General features: G+C 43.3%; 1 protein-coding gene across 1 annotated transcript in view; it reads left to right on the top strand.

Moving 5' to 3' along the window:
* Positions 1 to 4,636: 4,636 nt before the first annotated feature.
* LOC139563605 (uncharacterized) overlaps positions 4,637 to 18,165 on the top strand; it is a 46,711-nt gene continuing 33,182 nt past the window's right edge. Inside the window, exons 1-2 of the mRNA XM_071382439.1 lie at positions 4,637 to 4,721; positions 4,895 to 4,936. Of these exons, the coding sequence (XP_071238540.1) occupies positions 4,904 to 4,936 (33 nt within the window). The 5' untranslated portion in view covers positions 4,637 to 4,721; positions 4,895 to 4,903. The remainder of the gene's footprint in view (positions 4,722 to 4,894; positions 4,937 to 18,165) is intronic.

Raw genomic sequence — 18,165 nt, 5'->3', positions numbered from 1 at the left:
TGTCGGTTTCTTCATAGCATTCACTGTCGCCTTAAAAACAGACTCCAGATCAGGGGTAAAAATTTCTGGAATCTGACCCCTGTCATGAAAAGTGCTGTAGATATTGTTCTGTACCACTCAGAGACAAAATTCCAACTTCTATAGAAACTAGAAGGTGTTTTCTATCCAATAATAACAATAATATGCATATTGTACGATCAAGAATTTAGCACGAGGCAGTTTAATTTGGAGACCCAAATATGCTAATGCGGAACAGCACCCCCTATAGTTCCAAGATTAAACATGCAGAAAAATGCAGAGGCTCATATACAGCTGTGTGTCTCTCTCTCTCCCCCCTAGTGCATAAACTGAGGTTAACATATTATACATACAGTGCATTTGGAAGTATTCAGACCCCTTGACTTTTTTCACATTCTGTTACGTTACAGACTTATTCTAAAATTGATTAAATTGTTTATTTCCCCCTAATCAATCTACACATAATATCCCATAATGACAAAACAAAAACTGATTTTTAGACATTTTTGAAATATAACATTTATATAAGTATTCAGACCCTTTACTCAGCACTTTGTTGAAGCACCTTTGGCAGCGATTACAGCCTCAAGTCTTCTTGGGTATGACGCTACAAGCTTGGCTCACCTGTATTGGGGGAGTTCTCCCATTCTTCTCTGCAGATCATCTCAAGCTCTGTTAGGCTGGATGGGGAGATCATTGTGACTAGGCTACTGGTATCCAATCTAGGCCTAGGCCTACTCATCATAGCAGGAATTGTATTTTAATGTTTGTCTGCAAATGCAACGACAGTTGCATGTGCTTTATTATTAAGGATAATTCTTCAGTGCTGGTCATGTGTTTCAACCAGAGCTCCGGGAAGATGTTTTGAGTAGGCGCAGGGGGTGAACACCCCTTAACCTAACCCTTCCCACAGCTATGGTGAAAAATCAGGAAAATGATGAAATGATGAATACTAGCCCTAGGCTTTGGGTCAGCCAATGAATCAATACACATGTCCTAGACAAGACAAATGGTTCCATGCCTTTTTCATTACATATTGACTTTCAACATGTCAATATATGGCCACTAAATCATGAGACGAGGCCACTGGGGCAGAGTTTTCCCTGATCTTGTAGTTGGCCAACCTAACCAATTCCGGACCCATGTTGTAGCATATGACATAATAAATCAGATGTAAAGAAATGGCCTTATTTGGGCTATGATGGGACCTGACAATTTGTCTAAAAAAGGTACTTATACAGTATGGCATCACTATTGTGTTGATTGACAAAGCAAAAACAGGTTTTTAGAATTTTTGCAAATTTATAAAGATAAAAACAGAAACACATTATTTACATAAGTATTCAGACCTTTTGCTATGAGACTTGGAATTGAGCTCAGGTGCATCCTGTTTCCATTAACAAAAAAAACAATGATCAAAATGGGACAAACAGAACAAGCCAAAGAACGGAAGGTCATAAGACACATTGATACAGACAGGAAATTAAGTATTGTTGCTAGAACGGGGTAACGGAGCTGGAAACACGGCTAGAACGGGGTAACGGAGCTGGAAACACGGCTAGAACGGGGTAACGGAGCTGGAAACACGGCTAGAACGGGGTAACGGAGCTGGAAACACGGCTAGAACGGGGTAACGGAGCTGGAAACGCGGCTAGAACGGGGTAACGGAGCTGGAAACGCGGCTAGAACGGGGTAACGGAGCTGGAAACGCGGCTAGAACGGGGGTAACTATTTTCAGGTCTCTCCAGAGATGTTCGATCGGGTTCAAGTCCGAGCTCTGGCTGGGCCACTCAAGGAGACTTGTCCCGAAGCCACTCCTAAGTTGTCTTGGCTGTGGGCTTAGGGTTGGTGTCCTGTTGGAAGGTGAACCTTCATCCCAGTCTGGGGTCCTGAGAGCTCTGGAGCAGGTTTTCATCAAGCATCTCTTTGTACTTTGCTCCGTTCATCTTTCCCTCGATCCTCACTAGTCTCCCAGTACCTGCCGTGAGAAAAACATCCCAACAGCATGATGCTGCCACCACCATGCTTCACCGTAGGGATGGTGTCAGGTTTCCTGCAGACGGCACGCTTGGCATTCAGTCCAAAGAGTTCAATCTTTGTTTCATCAGACCAGGGAATCTTGTTTCTTATGTTCTGAGAATCTTTAGGTGCCGTTTGGCAAACTCCAAGAGGGCTGTCATGTGCCTTTTATTGAGGAGTGTCTTCCATAAAGGCCTGATTGGTGGAGGGCTGCAGAGATGTTTGTCCTTCTGGAAGATTATCCCATCTCCACAGAAGAACTCTGGAGCTCTATCAGAGTGACCATTGGGTTCTTGGTCACATCCCTGACGAAGACCCTTCTCCCCCGATTGATCAGTTTGGCCGGGCAGCCAGCTCTAGGAAGATTCGTGGTGGTTCCAAACTTCTTCCATCTAAGAATGATGGATGCCACAGTGTTCTTGGGACCTTCAATGCTGCAGACATTTTTTGGGACCCTTCCCTAGATCTGTGCCTCAACACAATCCTTTCCCGGAGCTCTACAGACAATTCCTTCGACTTCATGGCCTGGTTTTTGATCTGACATGCAATAATTGAATTTACAGCAGGTGGACTCCAATCAATTTGTAGAAACATCTCAAGGGTTGTTAATGGAAACAGGATGCACCTGAGCTCAATTCCAAGTCTCATAGCAAAAGGTCTGAATACTTATGTAAATAATGTGTTTCTGTTTTTATCTTTATAAATTTGCAAAAATTCTAAAAACCTGTTTTTGCTTTGTCAATCAACACAATAGTGATGCCATACTGTATAAGTACCTTTTTTAGACAAATTGTCAGGTCCCATCATAGCCCAAATAAGGCCATTTCTTTACATCTGATTTATTATGTCATATGCTACAACATGGGTCCGGAATTGGTTAGGTTGGCCAACTACAAGATCAGGGAAAACTCTGCCCCAGTGGCCTCGTCTCATGATTTAGTGGCCATATATTGACATGTTGAAAGTCAATATGTAATGAAAAAGGCATGGAACCATTTGTCTTGTCTAGGACATGTGTATTGATTCATTGGCTGACCCAAAGCCTAGGGCTAGTATTCATCATTTCATCATTTTCCTGATTTTTCACCATAGCTGTGGGAAGGGTTAGGTTAAGGGGTGTTCACCCCCTGCGCCTACTCAAAACATCTTCCCGGAGCTCTGGTTGAAACACATGACCAGCACTGAAGAATTATCCTTAATAATAAAGCACATGCAACTGTCGTTGCATTTGCAGACAAACATTAAAATACAATTCCTGCTATGATGAGTAGGCCTAGGCCTAGATTGGATACCAGTAGCCTAGTCACTGCAGGTTAGAAAGTTATTTAACTCACGACTGTTTTCAAAAAGGTATTTTGTACAGAGCATACTTTTGGGTCAGCCCAAGGGGTCAAAATGGTGTCCTTTTATGAATGCATTTCATGCAACTATACAGTACTTCCGTTTTACAGACTGGTGACATTAGCAGAATATGTTTAAATACCACAAAAAATACCGAAATGACAGGCTACTTTGATACTGACCAAATGAGATCAATCGAAACAACCTTGTCTTGAATGTAACCAATAACTCCGGTTTACAAAAAGATGGGAGACGAACATATTGTACAATATGACATCAATCAAGACTAATTATATAATTTTGGCAATTTTAATAACATTTACCAGGAGGTGCTGCAGCATCTCCAACACCGCTACTTCCCGTCGCTATGAATTGTAGGCTTTGGTTTCAGCCTAGAACTAACAAGAAATATACTGTCGGTATTACAAGCAGAAGGATAAGATTATTATATGACCCCGTGTTACTAGTCTTTGATCTCTGTGACCTCTAGGTATAATGTCATTTCTTTTACTTTTTAAGTCAATCCCCTGATTGAATTAAATGATTTTCTGAACTGAGGGCAAGGGCAATTAAATATGAACCAATCTTTTTCACACCCTCAGTATTTGAAATTGAATTCAATGAGTGAAATAATTTTGACATGTACAAATGCACTGAATTCAAGGATTTTACATTCTAGGGTTCCTAGAGTGATTTGTTTCCATTTCCACCCCTGCACACCACCACCATGTTCACCATGTTTAACTGTTGCCATGAGGATTGACCCTGATCACGTGAGACTTCATGAGAAATGTTTTTCTGGTTGTCTCTGCAAAAGTTGAATGAGAAAAGACCCTTTGTGTTTCCAGAGCTGCTCGAAGTGGCTTCACATACAGTGTCTTGAACAGATTATGGGCAAGTTACAAGACAAATAACAAGAGGTCCTACTGTGTCAAGGAGTTAGACTAACATAAACATCTTATAGGACTGCATTGGGTTTCATGAGTGTTCAACAGGGGTATCGCTCCATGTCGCGAGGAAGGTATGAGGACTTTAGAGAGATTGAGAAAGAGATTGATGGACATTTAAAGCAGTTAGAGTGAGAGATGGAGAGTGAGGATGATAATGAGAGGGGAAAAGAGTGAGTCAGAAAATGAAAGAGCAAGTCAGAGGAACAAGTTAGAGAGAGAGGGTGGGGGAGGGAGAAAGAAAGAGAGAAAGAGGAGGGGTTTTAAGACTGCCTCTCAATGAGGTACCAGTGAGGATAGGCGGTCACTCACACACACCACCACCCACACTCGCTCAGTCAGTCATTGAAGACAGAGATGGCTAAGCAAAGTTGACCATTGGACCCTAGACTTCTTGTAAGTCAACATCCGGACGTTGATCATTCCCTCATTCGGATTGTCACTCCTTTCCTTCTCTTTGCTCTTCATCATTATGCACATCAAGTGGGAAATAATCTCATCTTCACCAAAGACAGGAACTCTGCTCCAATGACTCTAAAAGTGGACTCTACTCTGTTCTACTTGCCTAGGTCAGCCAGATGAACACACACAAACCAGCCCACAAAGCCAAGGTAGGTCCCCTACTCTGGAACCTGGGCATTTTGAGGTACTGGTATCACTCCAAAATGTTTTGTTAACGGTAATAACTGATGGGCCTACTATAACAATTGTATTTTATTAAGCCATTGACGCATGTGTGAATTTGACAAGACAGTTATTTAATTGTATTAATCTGAGTAATTTACTGCAGTAGCCCAGGCAATGCACAGAGTGGTTACTGTTACTGTGAAGTATTTAGTCTGTAACGTGATAACCAGATGTCTAGCCAGTAGATTTTAGGGAAGTGACAATAAATAGCGTTTTTTCTTCATGTAATGAGCCCGGGACACGTCACAGGTTTATGAAACAACTTCTGTGGCGCAGCTAGAACACACAGTACCACACTCAAAACATCTAAGAGGACATAAGTGTCTTTTAAAATGTAAATTCTTGACTCACTAACTCAGCTCTTCTTGTTGGTTCTTTGAGCTGCTAGTTTGTGTAACTATTTTAACGCTAGAAAGTCATACGTTTAGTTGTTTTATAGATGAACACGTGGGGCCGTACTGAGGGGGGGGGGGGGGGGGGGGAGTAAAATCACAGTTGGGGTGCCCGGTTTAAGGACATAGTAGATAACAAGTTGTAGCGTCCCTAAACACTGCTCCACTATCCAGAACTCAAGATGTCATTGTATATGGGTCATTTTGCAACTACGGGCACTTTTGGCATGTCATATTTAAAATAAAATGTTTCTTAAAAAATACTTTCATCTAAATAAATACTTTCCTCATTTTACCAGGAGCCATAACCTGGTATTGGCTGTGACCATTATATTCAACAATAGATGGAATTTACTTCTGCAAATGTTATTACCATCACATCACAAAACCATCATAAAATCACAAACAACATGTGGTTTGGGATTATTTGGTTTACCTGTCAATAGGATTTGTCACGATCACATTTAGAAATAATTATTTAAATTCCTTAATTGCATAAATATGGCTGTTTGCTGCCTGTGTTTGTATACCTGCACGGCAGCTACAGTACCATAAACAATGCAATTACCTGTCGAAATGGTGATGGACTTACTCCTTTTTAAGTTGATCTGTTGAGAACAAGTGCTTTACACTTGATGAAGAGAGGAGTGTGATATTTAATGTGTACATATATTTTTTTATTCGGACGTATTTGTAGATTGTGGTGGTAAAGACCGTTGGGCAATAACGACGGGATAATGTTGTTAAAAATAACTTTGTGGAAATGGGTATTTACAATATGATCGATTGTTATAAAAACAGTAAAAGATTATGCGATGAGCAATGTTGAGCAGGGGTTTACCCATTTTATACAAAAGTTATACAAAAAGTCATTCTTTTCTGATGGCAATAACCTGGAAATTGTCATTACCGACCCTATTTGTGGGGGTAATGACAGTGTTTTAATGACAATTTGCAAATTTGGGGGATTTAACTACCAGGTTTACTTTGTTAATATGATCAGCTTCCATTTGATAAACTCCAACCACAATAGAATGAGATGTATCCTTCCAAATAGAGGACGATCTAGATGACTTACAACCGTTTGACACATACTTTACTTGGAGGTGGATATATAATATAATATATTATATGTCATATCCTTGTTCTTCACTGTCACTTCCCAGTTCTTGTGTGACTTGATATGTACAATTTTGAAAAAGTAGAGTGTGATGGTAATGATTCAATACTGTGGGACAAATTCGGAAAAACGGTATTTCGTGGAATACGATAGATTTAGTGCTTATGCACTTTGAACATTAACTTTAAAAAATGTTCATGTTTAAATACATTGAAGAAGTTCAAAAGTCATGTTCTGGGCCAAGTGCCTTGTCAATGCAAAACAGTAAAATGTATGGTTATGTTAGGGTCCACTTGTAGAATAATAGTGAAGACATCAAAACTATGAAGTAACACATGGAATCATGTATAACCAACAAGCCAACCTTTGCCTTGATGACAGCTTTGCACACCCTTGGCATTCTCTCAACCAGCTTCACCTGGAACGCTTTTCTAACAGTCTTGAAGGAGTTCAAACATATGCTGAGCACTTGTTGGCTGCTTTTCCTTCACTCTGCGGTCCAACTCATCCCAAACCATCTGAATTGGGTGGAGGTCGGGTGATTGTGGAGGCCAGGTCATCTGATGCAGCACTCCATCACTCTCCTTCTTGGTCAAATAGCCCTTACACAGCCTGGTGGTGTGTTGGGTCATTGTCCTTTTGAAAAAAAGTATAGTCCCAATAAGCACAAACCAGATGGGATTGTGTAATGCTGCAGAATGCTGTGGTAGCCTTGCTGGTAAAGTGTGCCTTGAATTCTAAATAAATCACAGTGTCCCAGAAAAGCACTACACCATCACACCTCCTCCTCCATGCTTCACGGTGGGAACCACACATGCGGAGATCATTCGTTCACCTATTCTGCATCTCACAAAGACACTGCGGTTGGAACCAAAAATCTCAAATTTGGACTCAGATTTACACCTGTCAAATGTCCATTGCTCCTGTTTCTTTACCCCAAGCAAGTCTCTTCTTCTTACTGGTGTCCTTTAGTAGTGATTTCTTTGCAGCAATTCGACCATGAAGGCCTGTATCATGCAGTCTCCTCTGAACAGTTGATGTTGATATGTGTCTGTTACTTGAACTCTGATGCATTTATTTGGGCTTCAATTTCTGAGGCTGGTAACTCTGATGAACTTATCCTCTGCAGCAGAGGTAACTCTGGGTCTTCCTTTCCTGTAGCGGTCCTCATTAGAGCCAGTTTCATCATAGTGCTTGATGGGTTTTGTGACTGCACTTTCAAAGTTCTTGAAATTTTCCGGATTGACTGACCTTCATGTCTTAAAGTAATGATGGACTCATTTCTCTTTGCTTATTTGAATTGTTCTTGCCATAACATGGACTTGTTATTATACCAAATAAGGCTATCTTCTTTATACCACCCCTACCTTGATTATATCAAATGCATTAAGAAGGAAATAAATTCCACAAATGAACTTTTAACAAGGCACACCTGTTAATTGAAATGCATTCCAAGTGACTACCTCATGAAGCTGGTTGAGAGAATGCCAAGATTGTGAAAACCTGTCATCAAGGCAAAGGGTGGCTACTTTGAAGAATCTCAAATATAAAATATACTTCGATTGGTTTACCACTTTTTTGGTTACTACATGATTTCATATGTGTTAATTCATAGTTTTGAGGTTGTCGCGTAGAGTAGTCCAGAAAGCTGCACAGAATAACCTACAGTAACCTCTATCAAATAAAAAGATAGCGTAGCCGCAAAAGTACTGAATCCGGAAGAGAAACAACAGTACTGCCACCAAAATAATACATTATGGGACAGCTATAATCAATGCTGCCCCATCAACAGCTCAATCCAAAATGGTCCCCCCTTGAACTGAAAGAGAGGCTCCTTTTGTAGGGGAAGACCCTCCCATCAGAACATACCAAACACTAATTAATAAAGCAATTACCATAAAAGCCTAAATTTTCAACTCAGCTAAACATCATGAATTATATACATTGCACCTTTGCAATTCGTTTCTCATGATACAATATAACACATTTGCAAAATCTCAGCTCTACTGACATGGTGTCTTCCAATACGCCCAATCACATGAATGAGCCATTCGGAACAGGCACTACAAAGCCATCCCGATTGCCCTGGTCCTTATCCGAGCATACCCGGAAGCTACAGAGACGGAGAGAGCGGAACAGAACCAAACAAACAGCACGCTCATCCGTAACATTGATAAGTACAGTAAACGTTGCTTAAATTAAACATGAACGCTTAAACATGAATAACAAACTGTTACTCACAGGAGGTAAGAATAAAGTGTGTAATGTAGGTATTAAGATAGCAAAGTTAACTTGTGTGTCGACGCACATTGCTAACGGAGCTGATAATGGAGCAGGGAGGGGGTGATGCGTTTACCAAATGCTGCCCGCGGCCAGTGACGGACTTGTCCATCACAGATGTCTTCACTATTATTCTCCAATGTAGAAAATAAAGAAAAACCCTTGAATGAGTAGGTGTGTAAAAACTTTTGACTGGTATTGTATATCAAACTAAATCAAAACCTGGGACACAGAAAAGCCTGTAGTTGTAATATCGCCGATATAGGACCTGCTGAGACTAAAGTTGTCACATTTTAGATGGCTGAAACCAGACAGGAATAAGAGTATTCCAATGGCATGACTACATCTATGGGATGAATCAGAGATTTGCATGAAAAGTTGAAACATTTTCCACAATCTGGTGTCTGTTACTGTGACTGAATATGGGAATTCTGCCTGAATGCTTAAAAAAGCATTTCTCGCTAACATTTTCACAGAGAAGATGACTGATGAGCATTATGATTGACTGAGTAATCTCCTCCTTTATTTGTATTTTTAATTTTTTTATTTTTTAGGATCCCCATTAGCCAACGCCAATGGAGGCAGCTAGTCTTACTGGGGTCCGACATATAATGAAAAAGACATTACAGACAAGAGACGTTACAATTTACATACATTTAAAACATTAACTTTATGGAGTGTGGTGCCAAAAAAGCAAAGAGTCTCTTTACTATGGACAGACCTCTCCCCATCTTCACAACCATATAATCTATATGTTTTGACAATGACAGTTTACAATCTAATATAACACCAAGTAATTTAGTCTCCTCAACTTCCACACCATTCATTACCAGATTCAGCTATGGTCTAGAACATAGGGAATGATTTGTACCAAATGTCATGCTCTTAGTTCTCGAGATGTTCAAGACCAGTTTATTACTGGCCACCCATTCCAAAACAGACTGCAACTCTTTGTCTTCACACTTTTCATGTTTGACAGAGAAACTTCCATTAAAAGAAAACCCTCTGAGTTCTATTAGATAGATTGCTCCACGATATCGCTGAGGTTGAAAAGCCATAACGCATAAGCTGTATCATCAAATGAATTATCTAAGTGAGTCTCAGAAATGGCTAATATATTAATGTTATCTGATGTTAGCAAGTTATTGATTTCATGAACTTTATTTCTAAGGCTACATATGTTAATATGGGATATTTTTAGCCCTTTCCTGGGTAGCTTATCAGAGATATAAGTAATATAAAAAAGAGCAAACAAAGCAAGATAAAAAAATATACATTCAGCAGTTCATTAATCAGTTGGTGTGTGTGCTGTAGAGTTAAAGCTACGAACCTATTGGGCTGGCTCTCTTACCCAATCCAGGCTTTTTGGAGGGAGGATGGACAATGAGCCTGTCATAGCCAATGTAAGCAATGTCCCTAAGCTCTCTGGTCCCTCGAGATAATGTGAGTTCTCAGTCATTGTTATGATGGATTCACATACAGAACTGGTGTCCTCTCTCAATGACTTACAGATTGCTGTCCTCTTGCCGATCTCCCGTTTAAACTCATCGAGCTGACCCTGGGTAGAACTGTTCTTCAGTTCCTGGACCTCTCTGGTCAGGTCATCCATTATTTTATTAGTTGACTCCACCACCACACTTGAAGCTATTTTCTTGTTGTTGTAACAACTGTTTGTAGAACTATTTTATTTGTTTAAAAGGTCCTTCACCGGTGATAGAGAGACACCACTGTTCTCAACAGTACACCTGCCGGCTTTGGTTTTTGTCATTGTAGCAACGTAGGTTACGCTGTTAATTACTCGTCACAGTTACAGACAGATCAGGTCACAGGGAAGATTAAAAATAACAACAAACAGCAGGGGTCTAGACCGCCACAAGCTCACAACAATTAACGGTCCCAGACACAATGGCTAACTACGTCGCGGACTGCGTTCAAGCCCGTTAGCTTGATAGGCAGCTAGTTAGCAGCTCCTTAGACCCGGCCTTGGTCGGCAGGATCAAGGGAAAGATAGTAGCTGTCCCAGCAACTGATGCGAACCGCGTCACGAAATCAAAACTCAAAAGATAGCTAGCTAGTAAAAAAACTTCTTCAAAATACTTTCAAAAATGTCCAAAACATCAAACTGATCTCTCCCTCGTTCCACATTCAACAGGAAGTGACGACAGCGGCTTTGCGTGTCTAAAAGCCTAGCTAAATGCTTTAGACTTACATTTTATAATGGTAATGGGATTATTATACTTTTTTTGTCTCTCCCTCTCCTTCTCTCGCTCCCTGCACCATTTGATGGAATTCCCTGGCACTGTGGTATGGAACCTGGCTCAAAATGCCCAGACAGAGTGAATTCTGAAACATGCAACAGTGGTAACCCCAATGGAAGGGTATCATGTTCAGACAGTCACATTTTGTGACGCAACATTTTCCAATTAATCTGTTAGTATCTGGGTACAATTGTAAGGACCAACGCCAGGGATGAGAAGCAGGTACGGGAAGTCAAACATTTGATCAGGAACAGACATAAAACAAGACAGGAACAGCGTCAGCACATGGTTATACAAGGACATAAGACAATCAATGCAGAAGCAGGGAACAGAGTGGTGAACCAGACAGATATAGGGAAGGTAATTTTTATTTATTTATTTTATATTTCACCTTTATTTAACCAGGTAGGCTAGTTGAGAACAAGTTCTCATTTACAACTGCGACCTGGCCAAGAATAAAGCAAAGCAGTTCGACACATACAACAACAGAGTTACACATGGAATAAACAAACATGCAGTCAATAATACAGTAGACAGAGTCTATATACAGTGTGTGCAAATGAGGTAAGATAAGGCAGGTAAGGCAATACATAGGCCATGGTGGCGAAGTACCAATTAAACACTGGAGTGATTGATGTGCAGAAGATGAATGTGGAAGTAGAGATACTGGGGTGCAAAGGAGCAAGATAAATAAATAAATAAATAAATATAGTATGGGGATGAGGTAGTTGGATGGGCTATTTACTGATGTGCAGAAGATGAATGTGCAAGTAGAGATACTGGGGTGCAAAGGAGCAAGATAAATAAATAAATAAATAAATAAATATAGTATGGGGATGAGGTAGTTGGATGGGCTATTTACAGATGGCTATGTACTGGTGCAGTGATCTGTGAGCTGCTCTGACAAATGGTGCTTAAAGCTAGTGAGGGAGATCCAGCTTCAGTGATTTTTGCAGTTCGTTCCAGTCATTGGCAGCAGAGAACTGGAAGGAAAGGCAGCCAAAGAGGAATTGGCTTTAGGGGTGACTAGTGAGATATACCTGCTGGAGCGCGTGCTACGGGTGGGTGCCGCTATGGCGACCAGTGAACTTTTATGCCCCGCTATGGCGGGGATTTACCTAGCAGAGACTTGTAGATGACCTGGAGCCAGTGGGTTTGACGACAAGTATGAAGCGAGGGCCAGCCAACGAGAGCGTACAGGTCGCAATAGTAGGTAGTATATGGGGCTCTGGTGACAAAACGGATGGCAAGGTGATAGACGGCATCCAATTTGTTGAGTAGAGTGTTAGAGGCTATTTTGTAAATCACATCGCCAAAGTCGAGGATTGTTAGGATAGTCAGTTTTACGGGGTACGTTCGGCAGCATGAGTGAAGGATGCTTTGTTTTGAAATAGGAAGCTTATTCTAGAGTTAATTTTGGATTGGAGATGTTTAATGTGAGTCTGGAAGGAGAGTTTACGGTCTAACCAGACACCTAGGTATTTATAGTTGTCCACATATTCTAAATCAGAACCGTCCAGAGTAGTGATGCTGGACGGGCGGACAAGTGCGGGCAGCGATCGGTTGAAGAGCATGCATTTAGTTTTACTTGCGTTTAAGAGCAGTTGGAGGCAACAGAAGTAGAGTTGTATGGCATTGAAGCTTGTCTGGAGGTTTGTTAACACAATGTCCAAATGTTTAATAATTTAAAAAAAAATGTTGTGGGGGAGGGGTTGTAGTCACAAACTTGATGTAGTAATTTGTGTGCTATGAATATGGGACAAAATACTTTTTAGTACCTAACATACAGTGAATTTGTCCCAATACTATTGGTCCCTTAAAATGGGGGGACTGTGTATAAAAGGGGTGTAATTTCCAAACAGTTCACCCAATATGGATGAAAATACCCTCAAATTAAAGCTGACAGCCTGCACTTTAACCTCACTGTCCCAAAACATTTGGAGTTCACTCTGTATATATATTAAATTAAATTGAGATTTGTGTCACTGATCTACACACAATACCCCATAATGTCAAAGTAGAATTATGATTTTAGACATTTTTACAAATTAAATAAACATGAAAAGCTGAAATGTCTTGAGTCAGTAAGAATTCAAACTTTTTATTATGGCAAGCCTAAATAGGAGTGAAAATGTGCCTAACAAGTCACATAATAAGTTGCATGGTCTCTCTCTGTGTGCAATTAATGTTTAACATGATTTTTAAATGACTACCCCATTTCTATACCCCAGATATACAATTATCTGTAAGGTCCTTCAGTCGAGCAGTGAATTTCAAGCACAGATTCAAACACCAGGGAGTTTTTCCAATGGTTTGCAAAGAAGGGCACCTATTGGTAGATGGGTAAAAAAACTGACATTGAGTATATCTTTGGGTCAATACACCTATTCACTACAAAGATACATGCGTCCTTCCTAACTCAGTTACTGGAGAGGAAGGAAACCGCTCAGGGATTTCACCATGAGGCCAATGGTGATTTTAAAATGGTTACAGAAGATTAATGGCTGTGATAGGAGATAACTGAGGATGGATCAGCAACATTATAGTTACTCCACAATACTAACCTAAATTACAGAGTGAGAGGAAGGAAGCCTATACGGAATAAAAATATTCCAAAATATGCATCCTGTTCGCAATAAGGCACTAAAGTAAAACTGCAAATAATGTTGCAAGGAAATTAACTACATATCTTGAATACAATGCGTTATGTTTGGGGCAAATCCAACACAACACATCACTGAGTACCACTCTTCATATTTTCAAGCATGGTGGTGGCTACATCATGTTGTGGGTATGCTTGTCATCAGCTAGGACTAGGGAGTTGTTTAACATTTTTTTTTTTTAAATGGAAGAGAGCTAAGCACAGGCAAAATCCTAGAAGAAAACCTTGTTCAGTCTGCTTTCCAACAGACACTGGGAGATAAATTCTCCTTTCAGCATTACAATAGCCTAAAACACAAGGCCAAATATACACTGGAGTTACTTACCAAGACGACATTGAATGTTCCTGAGTGGCCTAGTTACAGTTTTCACTTAAATAGGCTTAAAATTCTATTGCAAGACATTAAAATGGCTGTCTAGCAATGATCATCAACCAACTTGACAGAGCTTGAAGAATAAAAAATCTATAAAATGTGTGTAAATATTGTACAATCCAGATGTGCAAAGCTCTTAGAGACTTACCCAGAAAGACTCACAGCTGTCATCGCTGCCAAAGGTGATTCAAACGCGTATTGACTCGGGGGTGTGAATATTTATGGAAATGACATATTTCTCTATTTTAAAAGCTCTTAGAGACTTACCCAGAAAGACTCACAGCTGTCATCGCTGCCAAAGGTGATTCAAACGCGTATTGACTCAGGGGTGTGAATATTTATGCAAATGACATATTTCTCTATTTTAATACATTTGCTAAAATTTCAAAAGACATGTTTTCCCTTTGTCATTATGCGGTATGGGTGAGAGAAAAACATGTTGTCAATCAATGTTGCATTCGATCTATTGGAACCATTTTTCAAAATGTGGAATAAGTCAAGGGGTATGAGTACTTTCTGAAGGCACAAACTATACAGACTGAGTAACATTTAAACTAACTATCTACTAACCGTAGCTCTAACCCTAACCTTAACCCTTATCCTAACCCTTACTATAAACCTAACCTTAGCAAGCTGTTGCTTATCAATAGATAGTTTGTTGATGGTATGACCATCTCTAGAGCATTTACAGATGAAGCATTTGGACTATCCAAATAAAGTGTGACTGTCGCCCCTCTCTCACATTCCACTTTAGTTTAGTAGGTATCCACTTTAGAAGTGAGCAGTGCAAGAGAATAATTTACCGGTCTTAATTGCAAGTCGAGGGCAGAGGTAATTTCCTCACAAACAATCCTTTAGATAGTAGTGGCCAACTCTTTCTGTTGTCAGGTGTTGAGTGCTGCCATGTTCCCAGAGGTGAATTGTGAACAGACAGGATATGCCTGATGCTGGAGCGAAATAGACCTGCTATTGATCCTTGCAATACAGTGAACATCCCACACCATATTAAGATGTTACATGTTGACAATTATTTTAAAATAAGTCTAATTCATAGTTATTTTGCAAAGGAAAGCTACGAGAAACCTACACGTGTCACGTTCCTGACCTGTTTTCTGTTGTTTTGTATGTGTGTGATGGTCAGGGCGTGAGTTTTGGGTGGGCATTCTATGTTGTGTGTTTCTATGTTGGTTTAGGGTTGCCTGGTATGGCTCTTAATTAGAGGCAGGTGTTTTGCGTTCCTCTAATTAAGAGTCATATTTAGGTAGGTTGTTTCACTGTGTTCGTTGTGGGTGGTTGTTACCTGTCTCTGTGTTTGTGTTCTGCACCAGATAGGTCTGTATCGGTTTTGCACGTTTGTTATTTTGTAAGTTGTTTGTAGTGTTCACTTGTTCTTATAATTAAACATGTTGAGCACTGGCTACGCTGCATTTTGGTCTACTCACTCACCGAAAGAGAGCCGTTACAGAACCACCCACCAAACCAGGACCAAGCAGCGTAGCAACGGGGAGCAGCAGCGGCCCAGTACACAGGACTACTGGACACAGGAGGAATGGTCTTGGGAGATCATGGACGGAAAAGGACCCTGGGGAAGGGTTGGAGAGAATCGCCGCTCTCGGGAGGTGAAGGAGGCAGCCACAGCCCAGGAGCGGTGGATTGAGGAGGCAGCACGTAAGAGAGGCTGGAAGCCCGAGAGGCTCACCCAAAAATTTCTTGGGGGGGGATAAAGGGGAGTGTGGCGAAGCCGGGTTGGATACCTGAGCCAACTCCCCGGGCTTGCCGTGGAGTGAGAGAGCGTCGTACTGGTCAGACACCGTGTTATGCGGTAAAGCGCACGGTGTCCCCAGTACGCGTGCTTAGCCCAGTGCGGGCTATTCCACCTTGCCGCACTGGGAGGGCTAGGTTGGGCATCGAGCCGAGTGCCATGAAGCCGGCCCAACGTATCTGGTCTCCAGTACGTCTCCTCGGGCCGGCGTACATGGCACCAGCCTTACAGGTGGTGTCCCCGGTTCGCCTGCATAGCCCAGTGCGGGCTATTCCACCTCGCCGCACTGGCAGGGCTACGGGGACCATTCAACCTGGTAAGGTTGGGGAGGCTCGGTGCTCAAGAGCACGTGTCCTCCTTCACGGTCCGGTATATCCGGCGCCACCTTCCCACCCCAGCTCAGTACCACCAGTGCCTACACCACGCACCAGGCTTCCAGTGCATCTCCAGAGCCCTGTTCCTCCTCCACGCACTCTCCCTATGGTGCGTGTCTCCAGCCCAGTGCCTCCAGTTCCGGCACCACGCACCAAGCTTCCTGTGCGTCTCCAGAGCCCTGTACGCACTGTTCCTTCTCCCCGCACTCGCCCTGAGGTGCGTGCCCTCAGCCCGGTACCTCCAGTTCCGGTACCACGCACCAGGCCTAGAGTGCGCCACGAGAGTCCAGTGTGCTCTGTTGTTGTTCCCCGCACTAGCCTGAAGGTGCGTGTCCTTAGCCCGGTACCTCCAGTTCCGGTACCACGCACCAGGCCTACAGTGCGTCTCAGCCGGCCAGAGTCTGCCGTCTGCCCAGCGGCGCCTGAACTGCCCGTCTGCCCAGCGGTGCCTGAACTGCCCGTCTGCCCAGCGGCGCCTGAACTGCCCGTCTGCCCAGCGGCGCCTGAACTGCCCGTCTGCCCAGCGGCGTCTGAACTGCCCGTCTGCCCTACGCCGTCTGAACTGTCCGTCTGCCATGAGCCTGCAAAGCCGCCCGTCTGCCATGAGCCTGCAAAGCCGCCCGTCTGCCATGAGCCTACAGAGCCGTCCGCCAGACAGGAGCCGCTAGAGCCGTCCGCCAGACAGGAGCCGCTAGAGCCGTCCGCCAGACAGGAGCCGCTAGAGCCGTCCGCCAGACAGGAGCCGCTAGAGCCGTCCGCCAGACAGGATCAGCCAGAGCCTTCCGCCAGACCGGATCAGCCAGAGCCTTCCGCCAGACCGGATCAGCCAGAGCCTTCCGCCAGACCGGATCAGCCAGAGCCTTCCGCCAGACCGGATCAGCCAGAGCCTTCCGCCAGACCGGATCAGCCAGAGCCTTCCGACAGACCGGATCAGCCAGAGCCTTCCGCCAGACCGGATCAGCCAGAGCCTTCCGTCAGCCCGGATCAGCCAGAGCCTTCCGTCAGCCCGGATCAGCCAGAGCCTTCCGTCAGCCCGGATCAGCCAGAGCCTTCCGTCAGCCCGGATCAGCCAGAGCCTTCCGTCAGCCCGGACCTGCCAGAGTCCCTCAGCCCGGACCTGCCAGAGTCCCTCAGCCCGGACCTGCCAGAGTCCCTCAGCCCGGACCTGCCAGAGTCCCTCAGCCCGGACCTGCCAGAGTCCCTCAGCCCGGACCTGCCAGAGTCCCTCAGCCAGGACCTGCCAGAGTCCCTCAGCCAGGACCTGCCAGAGTCCCTCAGCCAGGACCTGCCAGAGTTCCTCAGCCAGGACCTGCCGCCCCTTATCCCGGTGCTGCCCCTTATCCCGGTGCTGCCCCTTCATTTAGGTGGTTTTAGTTGGAGGGTGGTCATTGGGAGGGGGATACAGAAGCGGGGAGTGACTATGGTGGTGTGGGGACAGCGTCCGGAGCCTGAGCCACCACCGTGGTCAGATGCCCACCCAGACCCTCCTCTGGACTTTGTGCTGGTGCGCCCGGCGTTCGCACCTTGAGGGGGGGGTTCTGTCACGTTCCTGACCTGTTTTCTGTTGTTTTGTATGTGTGTGATGGTCAGGGCGTGAGTTTTGGGTGGGCATTCTATGTTGTGTGTTTCTATGTTGGTTTAGGGTTGCCTGGTATGGCTCTTAATTAGAGGCAGGTGTTTTGCGTTCCTCTAATTAAGAGTCATATTTAGGTAGGTTGTTTCACTGTGTTCGTTGTGGGTGGTTGTTACCTGTCTCTGTGTTTGTGTTCTGCACCAGATAGGTCTGTATCGGTTTTGCACGTTTGTTATTTTGTAAGTTGTTTGTAGTGTTCACTTGTTCTTATAATTAAACATGTTGAGCACTGGCTACGCTGCATTTTGGTCTACTCACTCACCGAAAGAGAGCCGTTACAACACGTTTCAATGCATGCC

This window comes from Salvelinus alpinus, chromosome 2 (genome assembly GCF_045679555.1).
Source record: "Salvelinus alpinus chromosome 2, SLU_Salpinus.1, whole genome shotgun sequence".
Classification (NCBI taxonomy): Eukaryota; Metazoa; Chordata; class Actinopteri; order Salmoniformes; family Salmonidae; genus Salvelinus; species Salvelinus alpinus.
The sequence above is the reverse complement of the archived record's forward strand: the minus strand, read 5'-3'. Positions and strand labels throughout refer to the sequence as shown.